At 45.1% G+C, this 23813-nt stretch overlaps 1 protein-coding gene across 2 annotated transcripts in view; it reads right to left on the bottom strand.

Annotated features, from left to right (window-relative positions):
- atp9b (ATPase phospholipid transporting 9B) overlaps window positions 1–23813 on the bottom strand; it is a 33369-nt gene that overhangs the window by 8650 nt on the left and 906 nt on the right. The window contains exons 2-27 of one of the 2 annotated variants that reach the window (XR_009795468.1): window positions 23332–23505; window positions 20561–20711; window positions 19364–19477; window positions 18713–18821; window positions 18264–18322; window positions 17345–17396; window positions 15818–15912; window positions 15571–15651; window positions 13627–13702; window positions 12470–12546; window positions 10271–10431; window positions 10054–10196; window positions 8925–9037; window positions 8636–8845; window positions 6922–7083; window positions 6160–6252; window positions 5367–5450; window positions 5138–5308; window positions 4939–5037; window positions 4625–4859; window positions 4109–4173; window positions 3879–4034; window positions 3516–3580; window positions 2786–2952; window positions 1913–2116; window positions 881–1100 (exon numbers count right to left, since the gene is read on the bottom strand). Coding sequence is in view for 1 of the 2 variants with exons in the window: in XM_061823068.1 (XP_061679052.1) it covers window positions 964–1100; window positions 1913–2116; window positions 2786–2952; window positions 3516–3580; window positions 3879–4034; window positions 4109–4173; window positions 4625–4859; window positions 4939–5037; window positions 5138–5308; window positions 5367–5450; window positions 6160–6252; window positions 6922–7083; window positions 8636–8845; window positions 8925–9037; window positions 10054–10196; window positions 10271–10431; window positions 12470–12546; window positions 13627–13702; window positions 15571–15651; window positions 15818–15912; window positions 17345–17396; window positions 18264–18322; window positions 18713–18821; window positions 19364–19477; window positions 20561–20711; window positions 23332–23505 (3253 nt within the window). In the remaining variant the exon portion in view is untranslated. Of the gene's footprint in view, window positions 1–258; window positions 1101–1912; window positions 2117–2785; window positions 2953–3515; window positions 3581–3878; window positions 4035–4108; window positions 4174–4624; window positions 4860–4938; window positions 5038–5137; window positions 5309–5366; window positions 5451–6159; window positions 6253–6921; window positions 7084–8635; window positions 8846–8924; window positions 9038–10053; window positions 10197–10270; window positions 10432–12469; window positions 12547–13626; window positions 13703–15570; window positions 15652–15817; window positions 15913–17344; window positions 17397–18263; window positions 18323–18712; window positions 18822–19363; window positions 19478–20560; window positions 20712–23331; window positions 23506–23813 lie in introns of those variants that run through there. The other variant, XM_061823068.1, reaches the window with a different exon arrangement.

Raw genomic sequence — 23813 nt, 5'->3', positions numbered from 1 at the left:
ATACAGTAAAACTATATAAATCAACAAATGCAACAATATAGGTTTTAGTGTGTATTTAGTGTCAGTATTATTGATAAAATTAATGAAAATTGTTTTTTTTAAAAATGTATGTAAATAGTGTTTTTCTGTCCCCAAAAGTCCTCTTGATTCCCAATTATGCCAACCAAACAATTTTTTTTGTTTTGCCTGTCAAACATGTAGTCTTTGTCGCCGTCTGGTGGCCAAAGGGCGACGCCGCACAAACGCAACTGGGAGAACTTCAACATTTCGCGTTTTATTTATTTTGAATGGAAAGAAAAACAACAAGAACATTAGCAGCCAAACGGCTTCAACTTGCAGTGTGGGACAATAAACAAAAAAAAGAAAAACATTCCACTAAATTCTGCCACCACCACACAGGAATGAACTTTGGGGCAAGTTTTTCCCCCAATATAACGATTATCCGTTTATCTTTTACAACATCTCACCTGGAACTTTCTTTTTTGCTTTTTTTTTTTTTTTTAAATGAACACACGAAAGAACGATATGTGCGAACACAGATGCGAAAAGGGGGATGCCGGGAATGATAAAACTCATTCCGGACGACAACGACAGCACTTGAGTAAAAAGAACACTTAAAACAATGTATATATATATAAAAAGTATAAAAATAACACTTAAGGAGCTTCGAATTGAAGCGCGTGACCCCCCCCGACCCACCCACCCCACCCTCGGCGGCCATTATGATGTCTGACGAGATCCTCTTTTGACTTTTTCTGCTCGTTCAGTTCAAGTCATCCCCAAAACTCTGAGATGTCAATGAAAAAAAAAAGGGGGGGGGGAACAAAAAACAAAAAAAAAAAAAAAAAAAAGTGTCTGATTGCTCCAGTGGGTCACTGACCTCCACATCCAGCAGCGAGGAGTTGCGGCGCCGGCAAAGCAAAGCGCACGCGGGATGGTGACGAGATGGCGTCGGCGGGGGCCTCAGGAGGCCAGTTTGGAGTAGCTGGACGGGGAGAACTTGCGCTTCAGGTACTTGATGATGTAAAGCGGCAGGCAGCTGACCAGCGTGATGGACGACACCTTCCACACGAAAGGCCACGTGGTGATGAAGGCCAAGTCTGAAGGAACAAACAAGTTCAAACAAGTCAAAAATCGGGAGAAACGCCGACAAGGGCCAGAGGCAGCCTCGCGCTCATTCGTCAGCTAGTAGTACGAAAGTACTGAAAACCCAGCGCAGCAACGTGCACCCTGAAAAATGTATATTTTAAGGAAAAAAAAGAAAAAAAAAGCACGTCTAAAATACAATGTAAATAAGAGATAAATGTAATGAGATTATTGAAACTATAAAAAAAAAAAAAAAACAATCGCTGTCCCCATGCCACTCAAATGAATTAATTTTATTCAAATTGTCATTAGGAAAAGTAAATTGTGTATGCACCGTGTATACATCGGAGCATCCAATGATTAGGGGGGAAAAGTAATACTTATTATTTTCATGTACTGTAAGGACCCCCTCAAAAACTGTTTGTAATATATGCACAAAATGCGTTAGCTTCGTTTAGCATACTTGGCAAATACGTTTCTATTTCTCAGTGACGAGATGCCAAAGTAGCCGCCTCGCCAGACGTAAACAAAAAAAAAAAAAAAAAAAACAAACGGGATGGACGGGAGACAAAACAGACACTCGGGAGTCAAAAACGAAAGAATTTCATGCGAATGTCACGCGGAACAAAAACACCCAACGGTGACTTGACGGACGGACTTGAGATGACCTACCCAGAAAAGCTCCAAAGCACACCCTGCCGATGCCTGAGGCGCACACGCACGCCGGAGAAGAGCAGCGTGTCAAAGGTTGAACCCACAACAGCGCACGAGGACACACAAACAAAACACACACTCGGACGAACGGGGGGGGTGTTCGCTCTCTCACCGAAGTACTCGTTGAGGAAGGCGAGCGACGCCAAGTAGCAGCTCAGGCTGAGGAACTCTGCCAGCACCATCAGCCAGTGCCACGTGCGCACCGTCAGCGCCACCATCAGGAGCTCGGTCAAGATGAGCGCCGTGAACGAGATGGCCACCACGTGCACGAACTCCAACTCAAACAGCAACAGCGCCCCGTACATCAGGATGCCCCCTGGTGGCGGCGGCACAGGAGACCCAGGGCAAACCTTAACCGACGTCAGCTCGAATCGGAGTGTGACAGATCACCGATACAAGCACAATTTGGGGAAAAAAAATATTGAAATATGTATACAGCAAAATGAGGTCAAGGATTTAACATTTTCCGTTCATGACGGAAAATATTCAACAACAGAAGGTCAACATAAAAAGCTCTGTATTTAAAGTATTAGCACACAGTTATTAATGTTCGTGTGAAATGTTAACAAATGCACCAAAGTGTGCGCCTTGCTTGATGTCGCCAGCTTTTCATTTAGCCGCGACGCGACACAAAATGGAGCTAACCAGGCCCAGAACTGACGACACAACGGCTTTTGAGCGCGGCGCATTCCGGCACGTCAACCTCTGGAATAAATTTGCCTTAGAAGCAACTCCACCAATATTCTTCAAATCCAACCTCGCCCGCCCTCCCTCCCCCTCGCCGGCCGGCCTTTAATTAAAAAAAAAAAAGGAAGTCATGCCTGAGCAGAATCGCGGAGCTTTCCCACTGGCTGCACGGCTTAAGCCGTTACAGAACTATCCTTTTACACGCATTGTACTGGCGGATGGCGGCTGGAAACTTAAGACACTGAGAAAAAAAAATGTCCCGTGGGGGGGGGGGGGGTATGTTTCCTTACGGCCGTACCTTGATACACGCTGACCAAAACCCAAACCAGGAAGGTCTTAAAGGAAAGCGAACGGCCCTTGGTCAGGTCCTTGTAGAGCTCCGGGTAGAGAAGCGCCATCTCCGGTTTGACGTCCTGGTCCAGGACCAAGGAGAACACCGGGAACATGGTGTAGATGGTGGCGTAACTGCATGGAAAGGGGGTCCGAAGGTGCTCTTTGTAAATCGCGCCCATTTTGCACGGGCAAAATCTGAATTTAAATTGGCGCTCAAGTCGTTCGATGATGATGATGATAATAACCGTAATGTCAACGCCGATTTGCATTAGCCCATCTGTTGCATTTCGCATTATATGTTAGGTAGCATTAAGCATGCAGCGTACCATTAGACAAAATACCTGCCTTGAGATATGAATTAATTCATCCCACCACCATACTCATAACACAAAACATTTGTATCGCAAATCCTGCTTCCCGATTTCAATAGACACAAATGCCATTAAGCCGCTCTGCCCTCCCATGTAAAAATGTATGGAAAATACTGTTTTGTTGTGTCCGCGTGTAAGATGTGTGGCTTTAAGAGGCGGGGCCAACAGCAGCCTCTGTGCGAGCGTGCTTATGTTCTCCCCGCATTCGATAAACGACTGAAAAGCGCATCAGGCTGCGGCTCTCGTTTCCTCTGCACGCGCGAGGCCAGGGGGAAAAAAAAAAAAAAAAAATGCAGCACGGGAAGTTGAAAAAATGACACCTACCCAACCATGAGGAATCCTTGGTACAAGGGAACAGAAGCGAAGTAGAATATGGACGAGAAGATGGCCTGAGGGGGAAGGAGACAAAATCGGATGAGATACGGAAGAGTGAGAAGTGGCTCATTTGCACGAGAAGGGAACCCCCCCCCCAAAACAGAATCACCGATCAGTGATGCCCGTCTTGAATCTCCCACGAGAACATTAAGATGCAGATGAAAAATTTGGATTGTAAATGCAATGCGTGATGCCAACAAGATGATAAAAGTGGAATTGAAAAAAAAAAAAAGGAACACAAATAGAAAGCACACGTTAAAGAGAAGTACTTTCAAATGGTCCAAGGAATCCAAAAGGCAAACTGTACGCTACCTGCATGGCGGAGATGATCATGCCCCGGTGCATGACAAACTGGCCCAGGGCCGCCGAGCGCTTGTAACTGTTCCTGCCGTGCACCATGAGGAGGCGGCCGACGTGCTTGAACTGCGTGATGGAGAAGTCGGCCGCCAGCGACGCCTGCTTGCCTTCCTGTTGCGATCCCAAATTACCGTATGCGCCCATAAACGGGGGGGAAGAGAGAAATTGCCAGCAATTGCATTTACCTTTCCTTCGATTCCAATACCGCAGTCGGCAGCCTGGATCATGCTGACGTCATTCCCGCCGTCACCTGCCGCACAATAACCCCCCCCCCACAAAAAGAAGTTTTACAAGTACTACAGCTGCAATATGCACTGAATCACTTCAAAATCGGTTTAACATAATTATGAACATTTAGAAATTGCAAATAGATGCATACCATGGACCCAAAAATAAATAAAACATTTTGAGATTAAAGAATTCCAACCATTTTAAAACTTCAAAATGTTTCTTGAACCAAGAAAAAAAAAAAAAATTATGAATTTGTGAAACGATACCAATAAATATACTGCCCAAAATTCAAATTTACGTGGCCTTGAGGCCCCCCACCCGTTTGCTCCATTCAGTGTTTAATGAATTAACATCTACAGCTTGTGTCACGGCTAAAAACGGTGGAATTTCTTTCGTGTGTGTGTGTGTGTGTGTGTGTGTGTGAAGCGACACTAAATCTCAACAGGTGGCAGCGGTGCGGGCCGCCTCACCGATGGCGCAGGTCCTGTTGGCGGTGTGCATCTGGAGCAGCGTGACGATCTGGGCCTTCTGCGTGGGCGAGCAGCGGCAGCACACCACGGCGGGGCACTGGCACGCCAGCTCCACGAACTCGTGCTCGTAGTAGCGCAGGCACACCTCCAGGGAGTCGCCCGAGATGACCAGGGCGCAGTCGTGCTTCCTGCGGAAGGCGTTGAGCTCCAGGTGGGCCTCCCCTCGGTTTGTCACCTTGACGTTGAAAAGCACAACCGCGTTTATGCGCGACTCACAGAACAGTTGCAGCATTGAAGGGAGCGGAAGCACGTACCGGTCGGAAAACGTGAATGTCCTGGTTTCTGGACACCAAATGAGAGCTTTTGGCGATGCATGTGGCCGTTTCCAGCTTGTCCCCGGTCAACATCCAGATCTTTATTTTAAAAAAAACAACAACAACAACAAAACCCGACACTTTCTTTTCTTTTCCCTTTGTCGCGCCCAACGCGCTGCTCGCGTCCGGCCGGGCCCACCTTGATGCCGGCGTTCCTGAGCAGCTCCAGGGTGGGCCTGACGTCGGCCTGCAGCTGGTCCTCCACGCCGGTCAGGCAGAGGAGCTCCAACTCCCGCTCCAGGCTCTCCACCACAGCCGCGACCTTCAGGGCGCGGTCGTGGATGCTCAGCTTGGCCTGGTTGTAGCGGCTCTGCGGCGGAAATCATCTTATGAGCTGCTCAAAAGTGGGATGGGGCGTGGTCGTGTACCTCAAAGTCTTGGTACTGCTCCTCAGACAGTGACTTCTTGGCCACCACCAGCGTTCGCAGACCTTCTCTGGCCATGTTGCCACACTGATGCCAAAGGAACAAAGATGTTGATCAATGGAAGGCATTTGTTTTGAAATTTCATTCAATTTTGCCGTTTTAGAGGTTTGAAACGCTGGAACTACATCATTTTGATGTGAATGAAATTTCCCAGCTAATTCGTTAAACTATGACTACTAAGATGTTTTTATCCTGGAGTTTTTTTGGGGTACTTCTATTTTCAAATCATCACAATAGTTGCATTTCTCCTTACGTACGACACTTTTGCTTTTCATTCCAACTTGCAGACAAAAGCCATCCAACGTACGGCACATTAGCAATATGGTTCCCAGCAACTGACATGGATCAATGCGGATTAAAATGTCCCCGGTGCATAGCAGAGGACAATGTAAAACAAAAGGAGACTCATCCCGCTTCATTTTTTTTATATGAGGGCTTGATTGGTTATTGACGCGGGGGCATCGCTGGCAACGGTTGTTTGCAAATATGACATACTGTAATTATTCACTATCTAGGTCACTAATTACATCAAAATGCGCTCCGGGTGGTACACGACTCAATAACGCCGATATGATTATTATGAACATCGACCTTCGACCGGGCGTCGGCGCGGCCCATTGATCTCTCGATGGACATCCTGATTAGCAGAGGAAAGACGTCGGGCGGGCCGGGGGGGATTTATGCTGTTTTGGCGCTTTCTTGGATTCTGACAACTCCCAATTGGAAGAATGTTTACCTCCTCTTCCAGCCAGTCGTTGTACTGGACGATGGTCGCCATGGCCACGTCGGCGCCCTTCATGTAGAACGTGATGTCTCCTGTTGACTCCTCCTGGGTGACAAACGGAAAATTGTGAGCTGCCTGCAACTCTTGTACAGTAAAAGAGGGTACACCATTATAAATACCCCCACCCCGAACACGTTTCCTTTACGAAAATTATTTTATTTATGTCATAGTAACGTGTAATTCCTGGCGCCCCCTCCTTTGCCACTTGGCTCTGATGTGGGTTAAATGTTGGTCGGGCCTCCTGCTCCTCCCAAGCCCAAGTGACCCTTCTGAGGTAAAATACGTCATTTTGGCGGCATCATTTTAGGGCGTACCCAAGTAGTCCAGTGCAGGAATGTATAAGATAAACATGAAATATGGGGGGGGGGGGGGGGAATAAAGACGACCAAGAATCTGCTTGGATTAATTAATCAGCATTCTGTCATCACCCCCCCCTTTTTTTTGTAAACAAAATATAATTGTTAATTATAGCTTTAAAAATGATTCATGATCATGTTCTATTATTCTCATGTATGTCATTGAATTAACCAGCCAATCATTGAATGGAAAAAAAAAATATCAATGAAAATTGATAAATGAAAATGAAGGAAAAGGAAAGTCTTCTTGGCTTGTTTTCCCATTGCGACGTAGCTGCAGTTGTTAAGGTTTTCGGGCGGTGGCCAAGTGTAATATTCGATCCAAAGCGGCGCTAGTCAATGAAAACGAGTCTCAAACCCGGACGATGATGCCCATGCGCTTGCTCTCCGAGGTGAAGGGAAAAATCTGCAGGATGTTGAAGGACAGGATCTGTCCGGCGGGCGTCTTCAGCTGCAGGGAGGCCAGGTCTCGGTTGACCAAGGTGAGGCCCACGCTCTCCGTCCAGCGCACCAGCGCCACCTGTGGGCGCACAGGCTCATGTCAACGACAGACAGAGCTTCGTCAGACAACTCATTTGTTTGCTTATTGATAGGTTTGTGATTATTTTTTGATTTAATAAACTGTTGTGAGGCTAACTTAATGCCTAATAAATAGAAAAGACCATTGTTCCATCCTACTTAATATTTGTCTTAGTTTGTTTTCAATGCAATCGTTACCCAATTAAAAATAAGTAAATAATTCAAAGAGAAGCCTCTGTGTGGAGCCATCTGAGCATTATGGGATGTCCACAGTCTCTCATCTAGCAGCAGATGAACCCTTTCCTGTCCCCCCCTCGGCAGGAACCTCGAGCCCCCCCCCAAACCCCTCGAAAGAGTGAGTGAGCGAGCGCTCAGCTGCACACGGCTCAACTCTCAATGGCTTCATTTTCAAATTTGCTCACTCAAAGGTTGTTATTATACTCTGACCTACAAATTGGAACTTCCTGTTAATACCCACTCATCCATCCATCCCTCCGCTCACACACACACACACACACGCGCTTTGACCTCTCCTTTTTACTCAACACGTGAAACATTCCCCGGGGCGCGGGTAAAAAATGGCTACACATATGCCTACACTGCACAATCTAATTTAAATCCTTATATTAGAGCAGGAGATGTCAAAACTTTTGGGTTCATGTACCCCAAAATGAGATCGCAATAGTTTTATTAGCGAAAAATCAAGGGGTTAGATTTAAAACAAGATATTTTGTAGGGACAGAAACTTTGCATTCTTATGGGAATCCACCCCCCCCAAAAAAAAAGAGAAAAAAATGCTAACTTGAGAAAGTCTAAGAATGATAACAGAACACACAGACAAAAAAAAAAAGTTGTTATTCCCGTAATAATACCGCTTTTTTTTTTTTTTTTTTAAAAAGGAACAATTCATTTATATTACAAAACTTCAATCAGAGCTTTTAATTGCCTCGACGCAAATGGTAAGGTGAAGTAATTTGTGTATTAAGTGCGTTTTATTTCTGTAACGAGCCAACAATTATAACAACAATAATTTCGGGACCCCGCCCCAAGCTACTGCTCACCGACCCCCCCTTGGAAAACAACGTCATTAAAGAGGTTGGGGGTCCCAATCATTAACGGGCGAAGCTGCGTTCAATGGCCGTCGGGAAAGGAAAAAAAAAAAAAAAAAAGTGAACGACAGAACAAAAGACAACGGGAGAAGGGGGGGACGGGGGCCCTCTTGTCACCTCAGTAAATTAAATATTGATCAATCCAAGCGAGTCAATGGTTTTGGGGTGCAGTGGCGTTGGGGGAGCGGATGTCAAGAAATGCACACATCAGCTGCACGTGACAAAAAGCATTTCGCTTGACTTTGAACTGCTTTCTGATTGATGAATTGGCCAATTAGTGCTAAGATCTGAGTGATTCATCCATTTTACAGATTAATTTGTAGTACTTGTGACTTTTTTTTTTTTTAATAAGTTTTAACCACTTTTGTTCATTTGCACGTCCACTCTTAAGTGACAAAGTTTGATCGTCAGTCAGACGTCAACAACGAATCGGGGATCGGTCACCTCGTCGGGACTGGAGGCCTGGTAGGTGCGGTTGTCGTCGACGAAGTCCTGGTCGGCCTCCGCCGTCTCCGTCTCTCCGCACGACTCGTAGACGGGCGTGACGTTGTGGCACAGGGCGATGGCCTTCACCGCCTCGTGGACGCGGCTGCTGACGCTCTTGCGAACTTTGGGGCCCGGGGTCTGGGATTTCTGGGACGCTGTGGAGGAGCCCTGACAGGATTTGAAAATGATTAGTATTGTCATATTTTCATTTTCGCTCCATAACACAATCCAACTAAACAGGGCTCACCTGAGCATAGGACTGGATAATATGGCTCTGGATCTCATCCATGGTGTCGGTGCCATAAGACACGGTCCCCAGATGCAGCCTCTTAAAGATCATCTCGTTTTGGGTCAAAGTACCTGCGGGGCACACGGATACCTTCAGGAATACACTTCGTCGTGTTCCATCGAGATCACGGTTCGGAAACCCACAATGTTGAAAGAGACCCAAAAATAAATTAAAAAAAAATAATAATAAAATCTGGATTGAGCCGCAAAAAATTAAAAGCCTTATGATGGAGACAGCCAACAGTCGCATTCACAAACACACCTATGGGCAATTTATAGAGTCTGCAATCAATGCGTGTTTTTGGGATGTGGGAGGAAAGCCGAGTGCCCAGAGAAAACCCACGCAGGCACGGGAAGGACATGCAAACCCCATACAGGCGGGCCAGGATTTTAACCCCGGTCCTCAGAACTGCGAGGCCAAGCTCCAACTCGTTGTTCCGCTGTGCCGGCAACATTAGCCCACTATCAAAACATGACATGACATAATGAGCAGTTTATTTTTCCCACAGGACATGTCAACGCTCTACGATGGTGTTTTAACTTCTATTATTAAGGTTTAACTTTTCATTGCATTGATGAAATTATAGAAATAAGAAAGATTTTTTTTCGTGATTTATTTTGAGGATTAAAAAAAAAAAAAAAGGAACATGCCTCCCTCCGGTAATTCCAGACTTCCCCATGGGGATAAAACACACCATCATATACATTTTTGAAAAAGCTGGCCAGAGAGCCAGGGGTTGCCGACCCCTTATCGAGATCCTTGAGGTTGTTAAACCGTTTGGACAAAAATATTAGAACCCATTTCATCTGCGACAGGTAATAAAACTGAAGGAAATGAGAAGATGGAAGGGAAAAGGGGGCCTGTGCCCCAAACCCCCCTGGAGGATTGAGTAAAGCACCCATGTGGAAGGCGTCGTCTAAGGGATGCTGCCGCCAGAACGTGCCACAGCCTTCAAGCGCTTCCTGCTGATTTACTGCACATCATTAAAATTACCATTACGATAGATAAATACGCAGTTAAGTCTGATCCATTCCTACAAGGAGGCTTGACAGAGGACTACGGCGCACACACGCCCGGCCTCGCTTGCCTGTTTTGTCCGTCAGCAGGTAGACCAGCCGGCCCAGCTCTTCCGGGATGGTGCTGGTCCTCACCACCGTGCCGGGAATGTTCTCGTCCTTCATGATCATCCAGCCGTAGGCCGCCTTGCCCATGTCCAGATTGACCCGCAGGCTGCAGCAGGATGCGAACGAAGCGGTTAGTGAAAGATAGAAACGAGCAGGAAACCCAAGAGCGGCTCTGGATACCTAATGGGGATGATGTAGGAGAACAGCACCACGAAGCGGAAGAGATTGCGGAACCACAGGCCCGCAAAGCCGTGCAGCGCTTCCATGACGATGGCCAGAAGAAACTGGGCCAAGAACAGGGCTTTGGTAAGCCTGTTCAGCTCCAGGTCCAACAGGCCCACCTGCGGAGCAAAGAAGAAATACTGAATTGTACTGGCAATTCTGAAATTTGAGATCACGATGCCTGTTAGCAATAAACAAAAAAAAAAACAAGTAGAGTAAATAAATGGCTGCTATGGCGTCGTTTCTAGGCAGACTTCGAAGGGCCAATGAAAAAAAAAAAAATTGTGGGGCAAAGAGCAGAAATGACTGACGACAAAAGGGTCATTACAATATCACTATCATGCTGATCATGCAGAAGTTTATCGTCCATACATTTGTGTCATATCATATCACATTTTGCACATCAACAAATTGACAATTTTCATGTAAAATGCCCAACACTGCTATATCGTGATGACACGGTAAGCCAGCCAGCCATTGTCAAAGGGGCTTATGCCCATAAGGGTCACAGGAATGCTGGGGGATAGAAACATAACAATTACCCAGTGAGGTGGTTTTAATATTGTGGTTCACAGCAAACGTAAGGAAGTCCTCTTATAAGCAAGACTTTTTGTTTTCTACGCAAAACCCAGTCAACGAAGGACCTTCTTAGCTGCAGGCTTTTGTCATGTAAACCACGTGTACGACATAAACGTGGTTGTTGGAGACTTTTTTTTTTTTTTAATTTTAAACAAACTACATTGATGCCTTTGAATACGATCGGGGGTCAAAGGACTTCCCATATTGAGGTGGCTCCTGTGAGAAAAGGGACAAAAGAACGGGGGGGGGACGGGGAGCAGCAGGGTCAAAGTTGCCTTTTATTTTTCAAGTGCATCTCGCAGCCAATGGAGCATGTGGGAAAAAGATGTCAAATAAAGAAGCCGCTCGACCCATTTTTTGGCAGCGTACACAGAGCGCTTTCATGTGACGCAGCGCCAGCACTGACAAAAAAAAAAAAAAAAAACAACCCACCAACATAACATCTCCGTGCGCTCAAGGAGCTGCGATGAATAGCAACTGGGCAGAGAGGAGGAGGAGCAGAATTCCTCCACTGCTACTGGACCCCCACCAAGCACATTTCCCCGCGAGGACCGGCCCGGCCCCGGGAGAGCAGCGTGACCGATTTATCGGTGGATGTTAAAACTCCCAGTAGCCCAGCGCGAGGTGGGAGGGAGCCCCGGCTACAAGCTTCATGCTTGAGCTATTGAGAAAAATAGGAAAAAAAGGGGCGTGAGGAAGGTGGGGGGGGGGCGTTGTTGGGATTAAAATGAGGAAAAATTAAAAGACGGGGCAAAGCTGAAAAGCAAAAGGGTCCCTTTAGCCGGAACAATGGCCATCCCACGTTCTCTGGGCCTGGCCGGGGATCGGATGAAGTCGTTTTGCAGCCAGGGGAGGCGGGTGAGGGGAAAAGGGCTCCATTACCTCAATCTTAAAGATGTGATCAGTGGACAAAAAGAAGATATTTCACTTCAGTGGTCCCCACAGCATTAAAAGAGGAAGAGTTCGTTGTTGCTCCGCGGTGCCGTAACACTTACTTTGCTCATTTGTAACGTGCCAATCATTTTTACTTAGACTGTATATAACGTGGTTATATGTACTTTCTGCTCCTTACTCTTTCAAAATAGGCTTGTCGTTTTTACAACCTGATATGTAAACATAAACAAAATCTTGATTGAGAAACATTCAAAAAGGGGATTATAATTGACTAGAATTTTTTTTTACTTTTCCTGAAGTGGAATCAGTACAGATCGGATGTGACACCTTTTTGACGTGTTCAACAACATTCGAAACCTCAGTCAGCCGAGCCTCAGAATCATTTTTGTCCATCTCTGGGAACAAAACTCTCAACAAGGGATCTTGCTCGGATTAACACCTTGCCCAAAAAAAAATGTCATTTAAATCCCCCTTTCAGTTAATTTCCCTCTTGGGTAATTAGTCACCAGTTCTCAAGAGTTGCGTTACCTCGAAAGTCAAGGTTACAACAAGAAAAAAGAAAAATCGAAGGAGTGAGGAATTAACACTTTACACTGAGGGTTTAGGATGCTCCTATTCCCTTAAAGGTAACGTCTGAAAGCCGCTGGATTCCCCGCAAAAAAGCAAAGAAGAGCGAGGCTGCACCTTGTTTTTGGCATACGACGTGTTGAGTACGCTGCGGGTCTCCTTGCCCGTGTAGATCACCACCCCGATCACAGTGCCTGCCAAACAAACAAACAAGAAGAGTAACGTAGCTCATTAGACCCCACCCGGGCCACCAAGATGAACTGCGTGAAAGTAAACGCAATAAGGCTGCAGAGCGACGTTGTCCAGTCTCATTGTCACTCAAGTCGGGAGTTTAATACGTTCGCTGTCCTCACACACAAACACCGCGAGGAGGCTCATAAAAGCCAATCGATGCGGCGCCATCTTTGCTCCCCAATTCATTAACGTGGCCTTATAACAAAGCACTAAAGGCTCATTAATATTAAACGAGGCTGCAGAAGTTTAATGCCGGACCTTAAAAAAAAAAAAAGGCTAGAACAGAAATAAGTTTTGGAGGGGTGATGATTTGCTCTCAGTCATTAATGATGCCAAGAAAAATCTATATTGCGTAGGAATCAATATTATACTTCGCAATATTGAGGTAACTGGAGAAAAGGATTTACAGAAAGTCAAACAAATCAAAATGCTGAAAAAAAAAAAAGTCGAGCTGATGATCCTTTGGCGCAAAAAAAAAAAAAACATCTTAATGATGTAAATGCATCAAATTTTGTATTTCACACTTGACATTTGACCTACGTACGCATCTATATATTTATCTAATATAGCCCTTATGTTATGGGTTGTTTGGGTGCACAGCGAAAAAAGTCATTTTTTGCAGCTTACACGTCCTTCAACCTGTTCATTTACATCTTGTAACCCCAATTTTTTTTTTTTTCCAATTGGGATACATGAAAGTGCCAACACACGCATCGGACAGCTGCAATATCGTTACATAACATTTGTGTATGGATACTGGACGAGACGTGATGGAGAAGCTTTTTGTGGAAACAACAACAATGGAAAAGATCACTCAGTTAGTCCGAGCGTCCCAGTGTTTGTTCTTCAGGTCAAGGTCACGAAACTATAGAGGGAGGGTGTGCGTGTGCGTGTGTTTGGTTGAGTGGTCACCACAAATCAATGCTGAGCGAGGGCGCGTCACCAAGGCTCTCAAATGACATCAGGGACGTCAGCTAGGGATCAACAAAGCTAACCAAATTTAAGAAAAAATAAAAAATAAAAACTTGCAGGATGCTCACCCGAGGCGACGACGGTGCTGGCCCACAGCGTGTTTTCGATGCTCAGGCTCTCGTGGACCTGGGGGTCTGAGTCTTCCTGCAGAGGGGACAGGTGGGACAAAAATCACGACCACATCCCACAGTAAGTCTTGGGAACAGATCAGAGGAAGTTTAAAAAAAAAAAAAAAAAAAAAAAAAAGTTATGGATGTTGAGCCCCCCACCCCATAATTGTTCCCACAATGTATGACAATGAGATCTCAGTAATTTCAAAGCTGTACATGGTAGTTGGCTAGTTGTGCATTTAAAACCACCACAGATATTTGACTTGATAATGTCGTTTTAGCTTAATACAAAAAAACAAAAATGCCATAGACGAGCTAACAAATAGTCCTGGTTCTTACTTCACACAAAGGATATACGAACACAAATGGTGGCGCAACGTACGTAGATAATGGAACATTACAGTCAAACAATCTTTGTCCTTTGAGGAAAAATTATTAATTTCACTGTAGCTTACGAAGATCGTAATGAAATACTTGTTTGTGGTTCCCTATGTCTGTTTTATACTGCCTTGCACACCAGAAGGAGGACCATAACGTCTTTTGAATCGCAGACAGAAAAAAAAAAAAACGGGCAAAACCCAGTTAAATCTTTTTACGTGTAATTGTATTCCATCATCATTGTAGGTTTTTATAAAGTAATATCATGGAATTCTATTCTCATTAAAAACATTGCAAAGATTTTTGTTGCCTTTTTTGGGGGGGGCGGCTGGAACAGATCATTTCAACAGGAAAAGATGCAGTTCCAGGTTTGGTCACGTGAGCCGGCGTAATTGCGACTAATTTTGGTCTCCAGCAGGGGGTGGTGCTGTCCAAGATGGCGGTGCCGTGAGATTTCTGAAGATCAATTGTTTAATTCGTATTCCACAAACAAAATTATCCAGATTTGCATGCTTTGATTGGTGGCGGCAGATGTAACATTCTTCCAAAATAACTGCGTTTACTTCCCCTTTACGGGATTTTAAGTCGTATTCATTTGTGAGCCTCGTAGTCACCGTGTGGAGGAGACGGGACGGAAAGGTGAAAGTGCGTTTGTTCAGCAGGTGAACGGTTGTCGGCCTTCTAATTCCTCCAGCATCTGAATTAGCTCTTTTCTCATACTTTACTCCTTTTGAACGAAGCAAACCAAGTAGCGCAAGGTCACGTCGGCGAGATTTCACCGATAAATAAGCCCCCTTGTGTGTTGGGGCTCTCCTTTTACCGCTGCTCTCCTACATAAAGGCTGGGGTCCGGCGTGCCCGGCGCAGGGCTCCGGTTTCATCTCAAATGACCGTCCCGATATAATAATTATGATACCCAAGGAGCCGCATCCTGTCAATCCTCGCAAAGTGCCGCATGAAAAATAAACGGCAGGGTGGCCCGATGCTCGACCGCTCCGACATTGCCATCACGTTGCCGCGTCTCCATTAAGTCTAGCAGGAGGAGGCCTCGTAAATAGGTGAGGTTGATTTTCTGCGAGTCTGTGGGAACCCGATTTTCTCTTTTTTTTTTTTTTTAACCCCCCCCCCCCCCTCCCCTCCCCTCCATCCTGCCCTGACTCAAAGCGCACGATATGCAAAGGAAGGCCGTGGAGGATGAATGAGTGGAGGAAGTGCTCGCTCACTAAGCCTGGTGTGTGGCCAAGAGTGAAGACAGACCACAAAGCCTGCCTTTGTAGTGCGACTCTCCTCTCTGTGGGGGCCGTGCTAATCTGCTATTAATAAAAAAAAAACAAGCAAGCGGGACAGGATAGGTGGGAGCTCCCTAGCTAGCGGCAGGACCTGCATGTGATGTAAGACGGGCGTGAGGACAAGACCCCGACTGTTGCTGCTTTGTCCGCACGCAACACGTTGACAAGTATCTGTTGAGGATTTATTTCGAAAGAAAATATATTTTCCAAAAAAAAAAAAAAAGAAAAAAGCGTACCCGTGTGAAGTTTCCCTCAAAGCTGTGGATGTCCAGCTGAGGCTTCTGAGCGTAGACGAAGGCGCTGATGGAGAAGAGGTCCTGAGGAAGAGGCGAGACCGTTACAGACGGGCAAGCGGAGCCGCCTCTTTTCATGGTCGATAAAACATACGTTCAGGGTCAAATGGCAACGTTAAGCTTGGAAATAACAAATACACATCATATGAGAACTCTTTTGACCAACGAGCAGCGGCGACGTTGGCTTTACCCCCAGTGCCGGAAGTCGCTGGGTGCATTCCACGGCCACTTTCAGCTTCCAGTCCGTCTCTCCGTCGAGCTGGTCAGTCCTGATGAAGCAGGCCCCTGGATCGGACCAAACACAAACACGCGTTGGTCCAAGTCCGGTTCGGACGGGATGCTCCGTCGACCCTTGAAAAAACTCACAGTGTGCTTTCAAAGTGAATTAGCGTCACGCTGATGCTAATCCTCGTTAGCAATTTGGATTATTGGTTAGCAAATTCTTTTCATCAGGAAAACAGCACTAATTTTGCGTCTAGTCACACATACAGCAATGACAATTAAAGAAAATGCCAATAAATTGATTTTGCCCAATTCAATGGACATTGTGCCGCTCCCTCTGCTGTGTGCACCGTGGCTACAGTATAACAGAGCTACGTGGATACAGGTCAACATAGAGATCTCACAGATACATTAGTTGTTCTTTGAAGGAGGTAACAAATATATCTCTGTGACTAGTTATATTGTCTGTCTACCAATGTATGCGTTGAATTTATAACACTGAAACGTGGATTCTATTCGATAGCCAGGCATTTCGCATTAAGCTAAGTGGACTTTCTTCCTATTCACTTGGATTGATGTTTAGTTTGACAGGGGGGGGGAAAAAACAGTTTGAAGTGTTTTCTTTCTAAAGAATTGCTCACTATATGCCAAAACTACTGCTAGGTGACAGGAGAGTTGAGCTCATCGCCACCAGACTGTGTGAGAATTTCACATTTTTTTCCTCACAGACAAAATAAAAATTAATCTGAAAAAGTGATAAGCCAGGTCATTTGTATTTAATGGCATTCTGTCTGTATTTATAAACAACTCAGGGGGCATCAATTCGACTTTTGGTGGGAGGGCTCGCTCCCCATCCCTCACAAATAGCAGCAGTTAAACCGTACACGTGTGCCACTTCCTTCCTTGTTGCAAACGTGTTAATAAATCCGATAATAAACGGCCCGGGCGGACAGGCGGCGTTAAGATGTTGACCCGCATCGATCTTGGGTAATAATACGTATGAAGCTGACGGATGCGGGCCACTATCTGACAGGGCGGCCGTAAAGCGTCCCCTGGTGGCTTAAACGTGATGGATGATCCACGCTTGCTCGGCGGTCCGGCGTGTAAAACACAAATATGCGCTTATGCGCCGCGCGAGTTAAAAGCATCAGGACGTCAACAACTCCCGGCCGAGCGTATTATTGTTATCGTTATATAGATCGACGTCCTGGAAAACATTTCCCCTCGCGCTCAGATGGGATGCGGCTCATTGATTTATCCGCTTCATCCGTCACTCCAACAATGTGACATAAATCATATGAATCGCAGGCCCGGCTCCTCCAATCGTGTCAGCAGAGCGAGGGGACGGGTCGCGGGTCACATTTCCAAGCCGACACACTTTGTTAAAGACAAGTTCAACGGGATGCCGTCGGTTCCGTCTCTGCCGCGTTTATCTCACCGTTACAGCTGCCGAAACGATGGAATCGGAGTTAAGGCAGATTTTGTCTCCGCTCACCGTTCCGTTCCGACGTCCTCAGGAATATCATGTCTGCGGGAATCCTTTGGTTCTACGAGCAAAAGAAAGGTGGAGGGTTGCAAAAGTCGGTGGGATCTTTGCTCAATCCTGAAACGAGGTCGTCCTGTAGGCTGAAAAATGATTTATTTTTATTTTTTTTTAAGTTCCCTAAAGTTAAGCTTTTCCACTTTTTAGAATAATTCCCATTTTATCATTTGGAGGAGGAAGGAAAAAATTTAAATTATGAACTTAAATGAATTACAAAAAAGTGAATACAGCCAAGTGATAGCCCACCTTCTGCAGTTAATTGACACCCATAACTGCAACTGCATTGAAACACTAAAAAAAAAAAATGACTGAATGAGTGAAGATAGCTTAGCCATAAACATTTTGGGGTTGCCCTCCACCCCCCCCCCCAAAAAAAAAAATAGAATTGACTAATAATAAAACATTTTTTAAATACAATTTTGGTGAATTATTTTGGCTTTGTTTTTTTTTTTGATTGAATTATATTTCAGACATGCTGTAAAAAAATAACAAAAAACTGGAAAAAATAATCTACAATGGAATATCCCAATCTACAACACCAAGTTCTAGTAATAGGAGAGTAGAAACAGGATAAATGTATTGTTCTTAAAAGGTAAAAACATAACTTCAAGAGCAATAATCAAGCAAGAATGATATAGTTTGTTTGTTTGCACAATGACTCTCAAAGTGTGGTACAAGTACTGCAAGCGGAACACTGGCTCCCTCTGGTGATACAAAAAACAATCACTCAATTAAGTTTTAAGATTACATTTTTTTGTTTTTTTTGCACTTTACTTTGCTTGTCCAGTCTAGCAAGTTTCTTCAGTACAGTTCGGTTGTATTTAACTTTGCATTCAAAGTATTCCGTGTGTTTGTGTTCAAATTCAGTCACCTTCTCGACGATAATCAGGTCTCCCACTTGGATGTCCGAGCTCTTCACCTGAATTTTACCTGCAGGGGAAAAACAAACGTCAACGTGAACAATGACCGCACACGAATCCAAGCCGTGTCTTTACTTTTTAAATCGACGGAAGAATTTGGTTTATGACTTTTTTTTTTATTTTCCGAGAGATCGTGATAATGAAAGCAACCCGAGAACTCTCTTATTTATGACTCTAACATCCTTGGCAAAGTCTCACAACTGCCACACATGAGAGGTGTTATGGCACAGATATCACACGAGGGGTTTGGGGCAGACGATCTTCAACGCCTAAAAAAAATACGATGCAATTATGGTGCGAGGCGCGACTTGTGTTACGCAGATAATCGCAGGGGGAGAGCCGGGAGCTAGCGGGGAGTATCCGCTATCATCGCGTCAGCAAACGGCCGTCGCTCGCTCACCGCGCAGCGTCAGCTTGCCGTACAGCTGCGAGTTCATCTCCTTGTCCCGCTGGTGGCGCCGCACCTCGTCCGCGGCCTCGCGCACCATCGTGACGGCTAGCACGAAACCCTGGAATAAGGAAGAGACGCCGCGTTTAAACAGATGTGCAAAATGGCGTCCCAATGATTTAGTACATGGGCACATTTTTATTTGTAGCATTATATTATTGGATTTTTAGCTGCAGTAGGTGAGTAGCGATGCAAGGTATCGGTATCAGAGCGATACAGACTTATTTCAAGATCACGGGTACTCGTGAAGACTGCCGACCCCAGCTAACATTACTGAAGTAAATAAATCAATTATTCTACGAACGAGGTAGTCCTCCTTGCCAACAGGTGGTGCTACACTGCAGAGGTTTCACATCTTCAAATCATCGTGTGTTTGAAAACAAAAAAAGGTCTTCACTATTGTTATTGTATACGTAGATCAAAAGTAATAGTTGGTATGAGAATGAAGACTCGTACTGGTGTCTGTCTGGGGAAAAAGCAGGCGTGACCATCTCAAGGTTTTAGAATTTATTTTCCTATCAATTATCTTCTCAATGAATCAAGTCATGAAAATTCAATTATCTTCTCAATGAAGGCCAAAGTGAGAAGTCGAAAATGATTTACCAGAGGCGCCCAGTACGTGTACAAGTATCCGATCTTCAGCGAGGGCACAAACTGCGAGCAGGCCACCACCAGGAAGTAGAGATTGAGGAAGAACTTGAACTGCTGGTAGAGAACCTGAGGACAGAAAGGCCTTGCTGGGTTTTCGGCCGGACTTCACCAGACATCACATGTAGCAAAGCGCTCGCTGAAGCGCGCCAATCGAAGGTCACGCTTTGAATAATGCTTGTAATAATGAGAGATCCGCGTCCGGCCGGATCGATAAGCGCTTAATGAACCCCCTGACCTTTATTTAGGGCGGCGGGGGGAACGCACGCTCAACTCAATTTGTGCCCGTTTAATAATTCAACGCGCAGGGAGGCAAACGGCACATTTGTTCAGACGTCGCCGACGGACAGGTGACATTTTACGGCGCGAGAAGTGACGGACCCTCTTAATTACGCAGCCTCTCGCTCTTTAACGAGTAAGCCTGAGCGCGCACACAAGTGGAAATAAAGCAGCATCGTGAAGACGTGCCAGGATCGCAAATTTGACCTCTCGGAACTTTTTCTAGACAGAAAAATTACCCCTCAAAAAAAAAAAAAAAAGAAAAAAAACCTTTAAAACAACGACTAACCTTTTAAAAATTAAACTAGTGCAACTATAGAAAAACTTAACTCAATTTATTTTTAGTATTAAATTATTGAATGCTAGATATTCCAGGTTTTTACATTTAAAAAAAAAAACATCTATGATGAAGCCAATTTTTCCACATTTTTAATATACTATTCTTTCAAATTAAAATTTGTTATAATTATTGTATATAATCAGAATGACATCTCGTAACAACTTTTTAACTTTTATCCATTCACGTGCCGTTCTGCATCCCTCACCCCAATCACGGGCATGCTGGAGCCTCGCCCGGCTATCGCCGGGGCACACCCCGAACTGGTCGCCGGCCAATAGCAGGGCACAGGAAAAACATGCAAACTCCACATGGGGCAGGGGCCAGAATTTGAACCGCGGTCCTCAGAACTGGGAGGCAGTTGGCCTTTTTTCAACTTTGTAATTTTTTTTTTTTCCTTTTTGTGTGTGCAACGCACTGTAACTGCTCAACATCTTCACCTTTTGTCGTAACCTTCTTCATATCATTCAAAAATATATATAATAATAATCCACCCTCGAGCAAGGCAGCGCTATTAGTAAAAGTCAAGCCATTACCCCTGGCACGAAGGTGAAGACGTTGTACTTGTGGTTGCGGATGGCGTTCTTGGGGAACTTGTCGTGACACTTCTCCGGGCGGCCCAGCCAGACGGTGCGCGCCTTCAGCTCCTTCTTGCGGCGACACATTCGGACCAGGCAGTCGCAGCAGCTGTGGGCGACGCAATCGAACAAGTTCATCCGGAATGCGGCTCGGCGGCAAAACAACAGCAGCTCAATTTGATGGGCCGCTTACGCTGAGGTCACCTTAAACGTATGGAGATGATATGAAGTAAATATTGGGGCAGTTGTTGAACATATGTCAAATATAGTCTTTGTCTTTGGTGTAAGAATGTGTATCACGCCGCATCCGTCGCTGCTCCTGTTATTTACAATCTGGAGGGCCCGTTTTGGACAAACCTCAAATAAATGAGCGCTTTTTACTACTTTCCGCATACGACGAGTTCCAGCGCAGTGAGGTGAAAAGGCCAGCGTCTCCGCCGGGGAGGAAATATTCACGGCTCAAATTTACCACGCGGGGGGGGAAAAAAAAAAAAAAAAAAACACTGCGGAAGCATCCGGAGACAACATTCGTCCTCCTTGTTTGCCGTTAGCGGAACACTGGCCCCCCCCCCCCCATCCCGACAAGATTGATTTATTATAGCGAGGCAAACAAAAAGTGAGCTTTGACTTTGTATCCACCTGCTAATGATGACACCGTGGCTTATCCGCAGCGTGAAATGCAAACAGCGCGCGAGTGATTTACATAAAGCGGCGCTTCCCAAACGGGCCTGGGGAGCTGCAGCTTGGGAGTCCGCAAAATTATTTGCAATTCATTATTATGGACTATCATTTGAAAAAAATTAGATAACGTGGAGAAGACCGGCCAATAAAACAAATGACTCATTCCTGCCTTCAATTTAGACCAATTAAAAAGGTCGCAAGGGCTTGTGACAAATAAATCTGACAGCCTTGCAGGAATAAAATTATTTTTAATACAAGGAGTATTATGTGAATAAAGTCCGATTTGTTGCCAGAGCAAAAGTTTTATTCATTTTCAAGTAATAATCGTAATAATTTTTTTTTCCCCAAAGTACAGCCGACCCACCGCCGATTTTATGGTACGGTAGTCCTTCTTATTCAAGAATTTTCGGGGTTTCAGAAAATAAATCATCTGCCTTTTTTTCCCCAATGCAAAGAAAATTGATTATTCGCTATCGGCGGTTGACCTCAACCCCGAACCGACTGGAATTATGGAGTCCACTCTAAATGAGCCAAAGTCATATTTCTGAGGACCCCCGCAAATGCGGGTATACAAAAAAAAAAAAAAAAAAAATCTGCAAATAATTGAGTCACACTTTTAACTGGAAAACTTCAATAAAAAAGCAGGTAAAAAAATACATAAATACAATTAAAATAAGCGGGGGTCTCCACACAACTTTTTTTTTTTTTTAAATATGACTCATAAATGTACCCAAAAAGTTTGCCATCAGATGACATAAAATAGCTAAAGTGTCACCTACATCGTCATGGTGATTGACTTGGCTTTTCCAGCTTTTAAGCAACCCAAAAAAAATAATAAAATCAACTTTGGCGGTGACAACTTTAGGCTGTGTTTGAGTTGGCGGCGGCGCTCCGCCTCGGCGCGCCGGGCGTCCAGATTCATACGGCAGATTATTTGAGCAAATGAATGCTATTTAAATAACGGGGGCCATTTGAACAGCGCCGGCTTAGTCGCCTCGTGAATTATTTGCCTTTTATAATCCCGCGCAGTGCACACACAAAATTACTGGAAAGCATCAAACTGGTCAGCTGTGAAAAATCCAATTTGTTCATTAGCGAGGGGGTGCGCGGGGGAAGAGGGGGGGGGGCGCGCGATCGATTCGGCTGGAGACGCACCGACGGCGACTAACGGCGAGGGCGCTCTCAAACTACCTCGCGGAAACCTGCAAAACGTGTCGGCCAGCAAATATTGCGACCTCGGGGGTGACTTTTGCGCTTCACGCACAGCTTCTGATGCGCTGGAAATCCAAACCGCCGCTGGCGCCGACACGCGCGGCGCACTTTTTTTGATGCCAAGCGCAACATTTGCACAAGGACAAAAACCCGCAAAAAAATAAATACAAAAGTGTCACAAGCGAACTGAGGCCAACAGAAGCATAAACGCGATGCGAAACCCGTCAAACGCAAACACGACGACAACGGAAGCATTCTTGGATTTGAATGTATCGCGCGTTGAAAATGTGATGTCAATAAGTCAGGCCTGACCTGAACGGGCTGCCCGACGCACCGAAAGTCAACAACGGAGGATTTTAATAGGAGCTCCATGACGACGTGGCGCAAATAATTCAAGTTTAACTAGTTCGGGGGGCCAAACAATTCGGCAATAAGTCCAAAAAAGGCCAAAAAATGTGTGCATTATTGGATTAATATGTCATCCATTAATATTAAAAGTGGCACAAATAATGATTTACCACTTGTTGGCTGCTAAAACGGGCAGACATAGACGAAGACATTCTTACACGTTAATACACAACATATTCATATGCATCGCTTCATATTTAAGGCCCGACTAGTTAGCAGTCTAAACAGATTGCAAAATAGTTCAAAAGTAAATGTAAAAAAGGGAAATGGAGGCACATTCGGACTTTAATTTGTGCAGGTTTCATTTCCATCACTGCGGAAACAGACACTCCGATAATACGTCAGAGCAAAGCTAAAGAACATGCTAAACATTTAAAAAAAAAAAAAAAAAAAAAAAGATTTTGTAAAGAAGACAACAAGCTACCTACCTTCCACAGAGGAGTCTCCAGCCGCCGAGGAGGAACCAGCCAAGGCCTCGCTGTCTGTGGTCGAATCTGGCCCGGGGCAGCGTCTGGTAGTCGCTTTCGTCGTTCCCGAGGGCCTCGTCGGACATCATCAGGGGCATCTCGTCCGTGCTCGACGGCTCATCGTCGACGGAGAATCTGACAGCCCGGGATTCAAAATGCACTTCAGGGATGGGAGTGAAAGTCATCGTTTGGCGGTGTTTGATCGCCGCCTTTGAGTAAACATGCAGTACTTGGAGTGTACTCGGGATACCTGTTACGCTAACAATGGGAATATGAGGTCGAATGGAACAGACTACTTTTGATATTCGTCACTTAATAGTGTATAATGTCCCAAGTTATAACTGGGTGTGCACACTTGTGCAAACACATTTTCGCAATTATTTTGCTTTTGTCCTTTTTTGAAAATATTTTCTTCCATTATCAAGTTTTTCACGACGTAAATG

This window comes from Syngnathoides biaculeatus, chromosome 1 (assembly GCF_019802595.1).
Source record: "Syngnathoides biaculeatus isolate LvHL_M chromosome 1, ASM1980259v1, whole genome shotgun sequence".
In the NCBI taxonomy this organism is placed as follows: Eukaryota; Metazoa; Chordata; class Actinopteri; order Syngnathiformes; family Syngnathidae; genus Syngnathoides; species Syngnathoides biaculeatus.
Note: the sequence above shows the minus strand (reverse complement) of the source record. Positions and strands in the feature narration are given on the sequence as shown.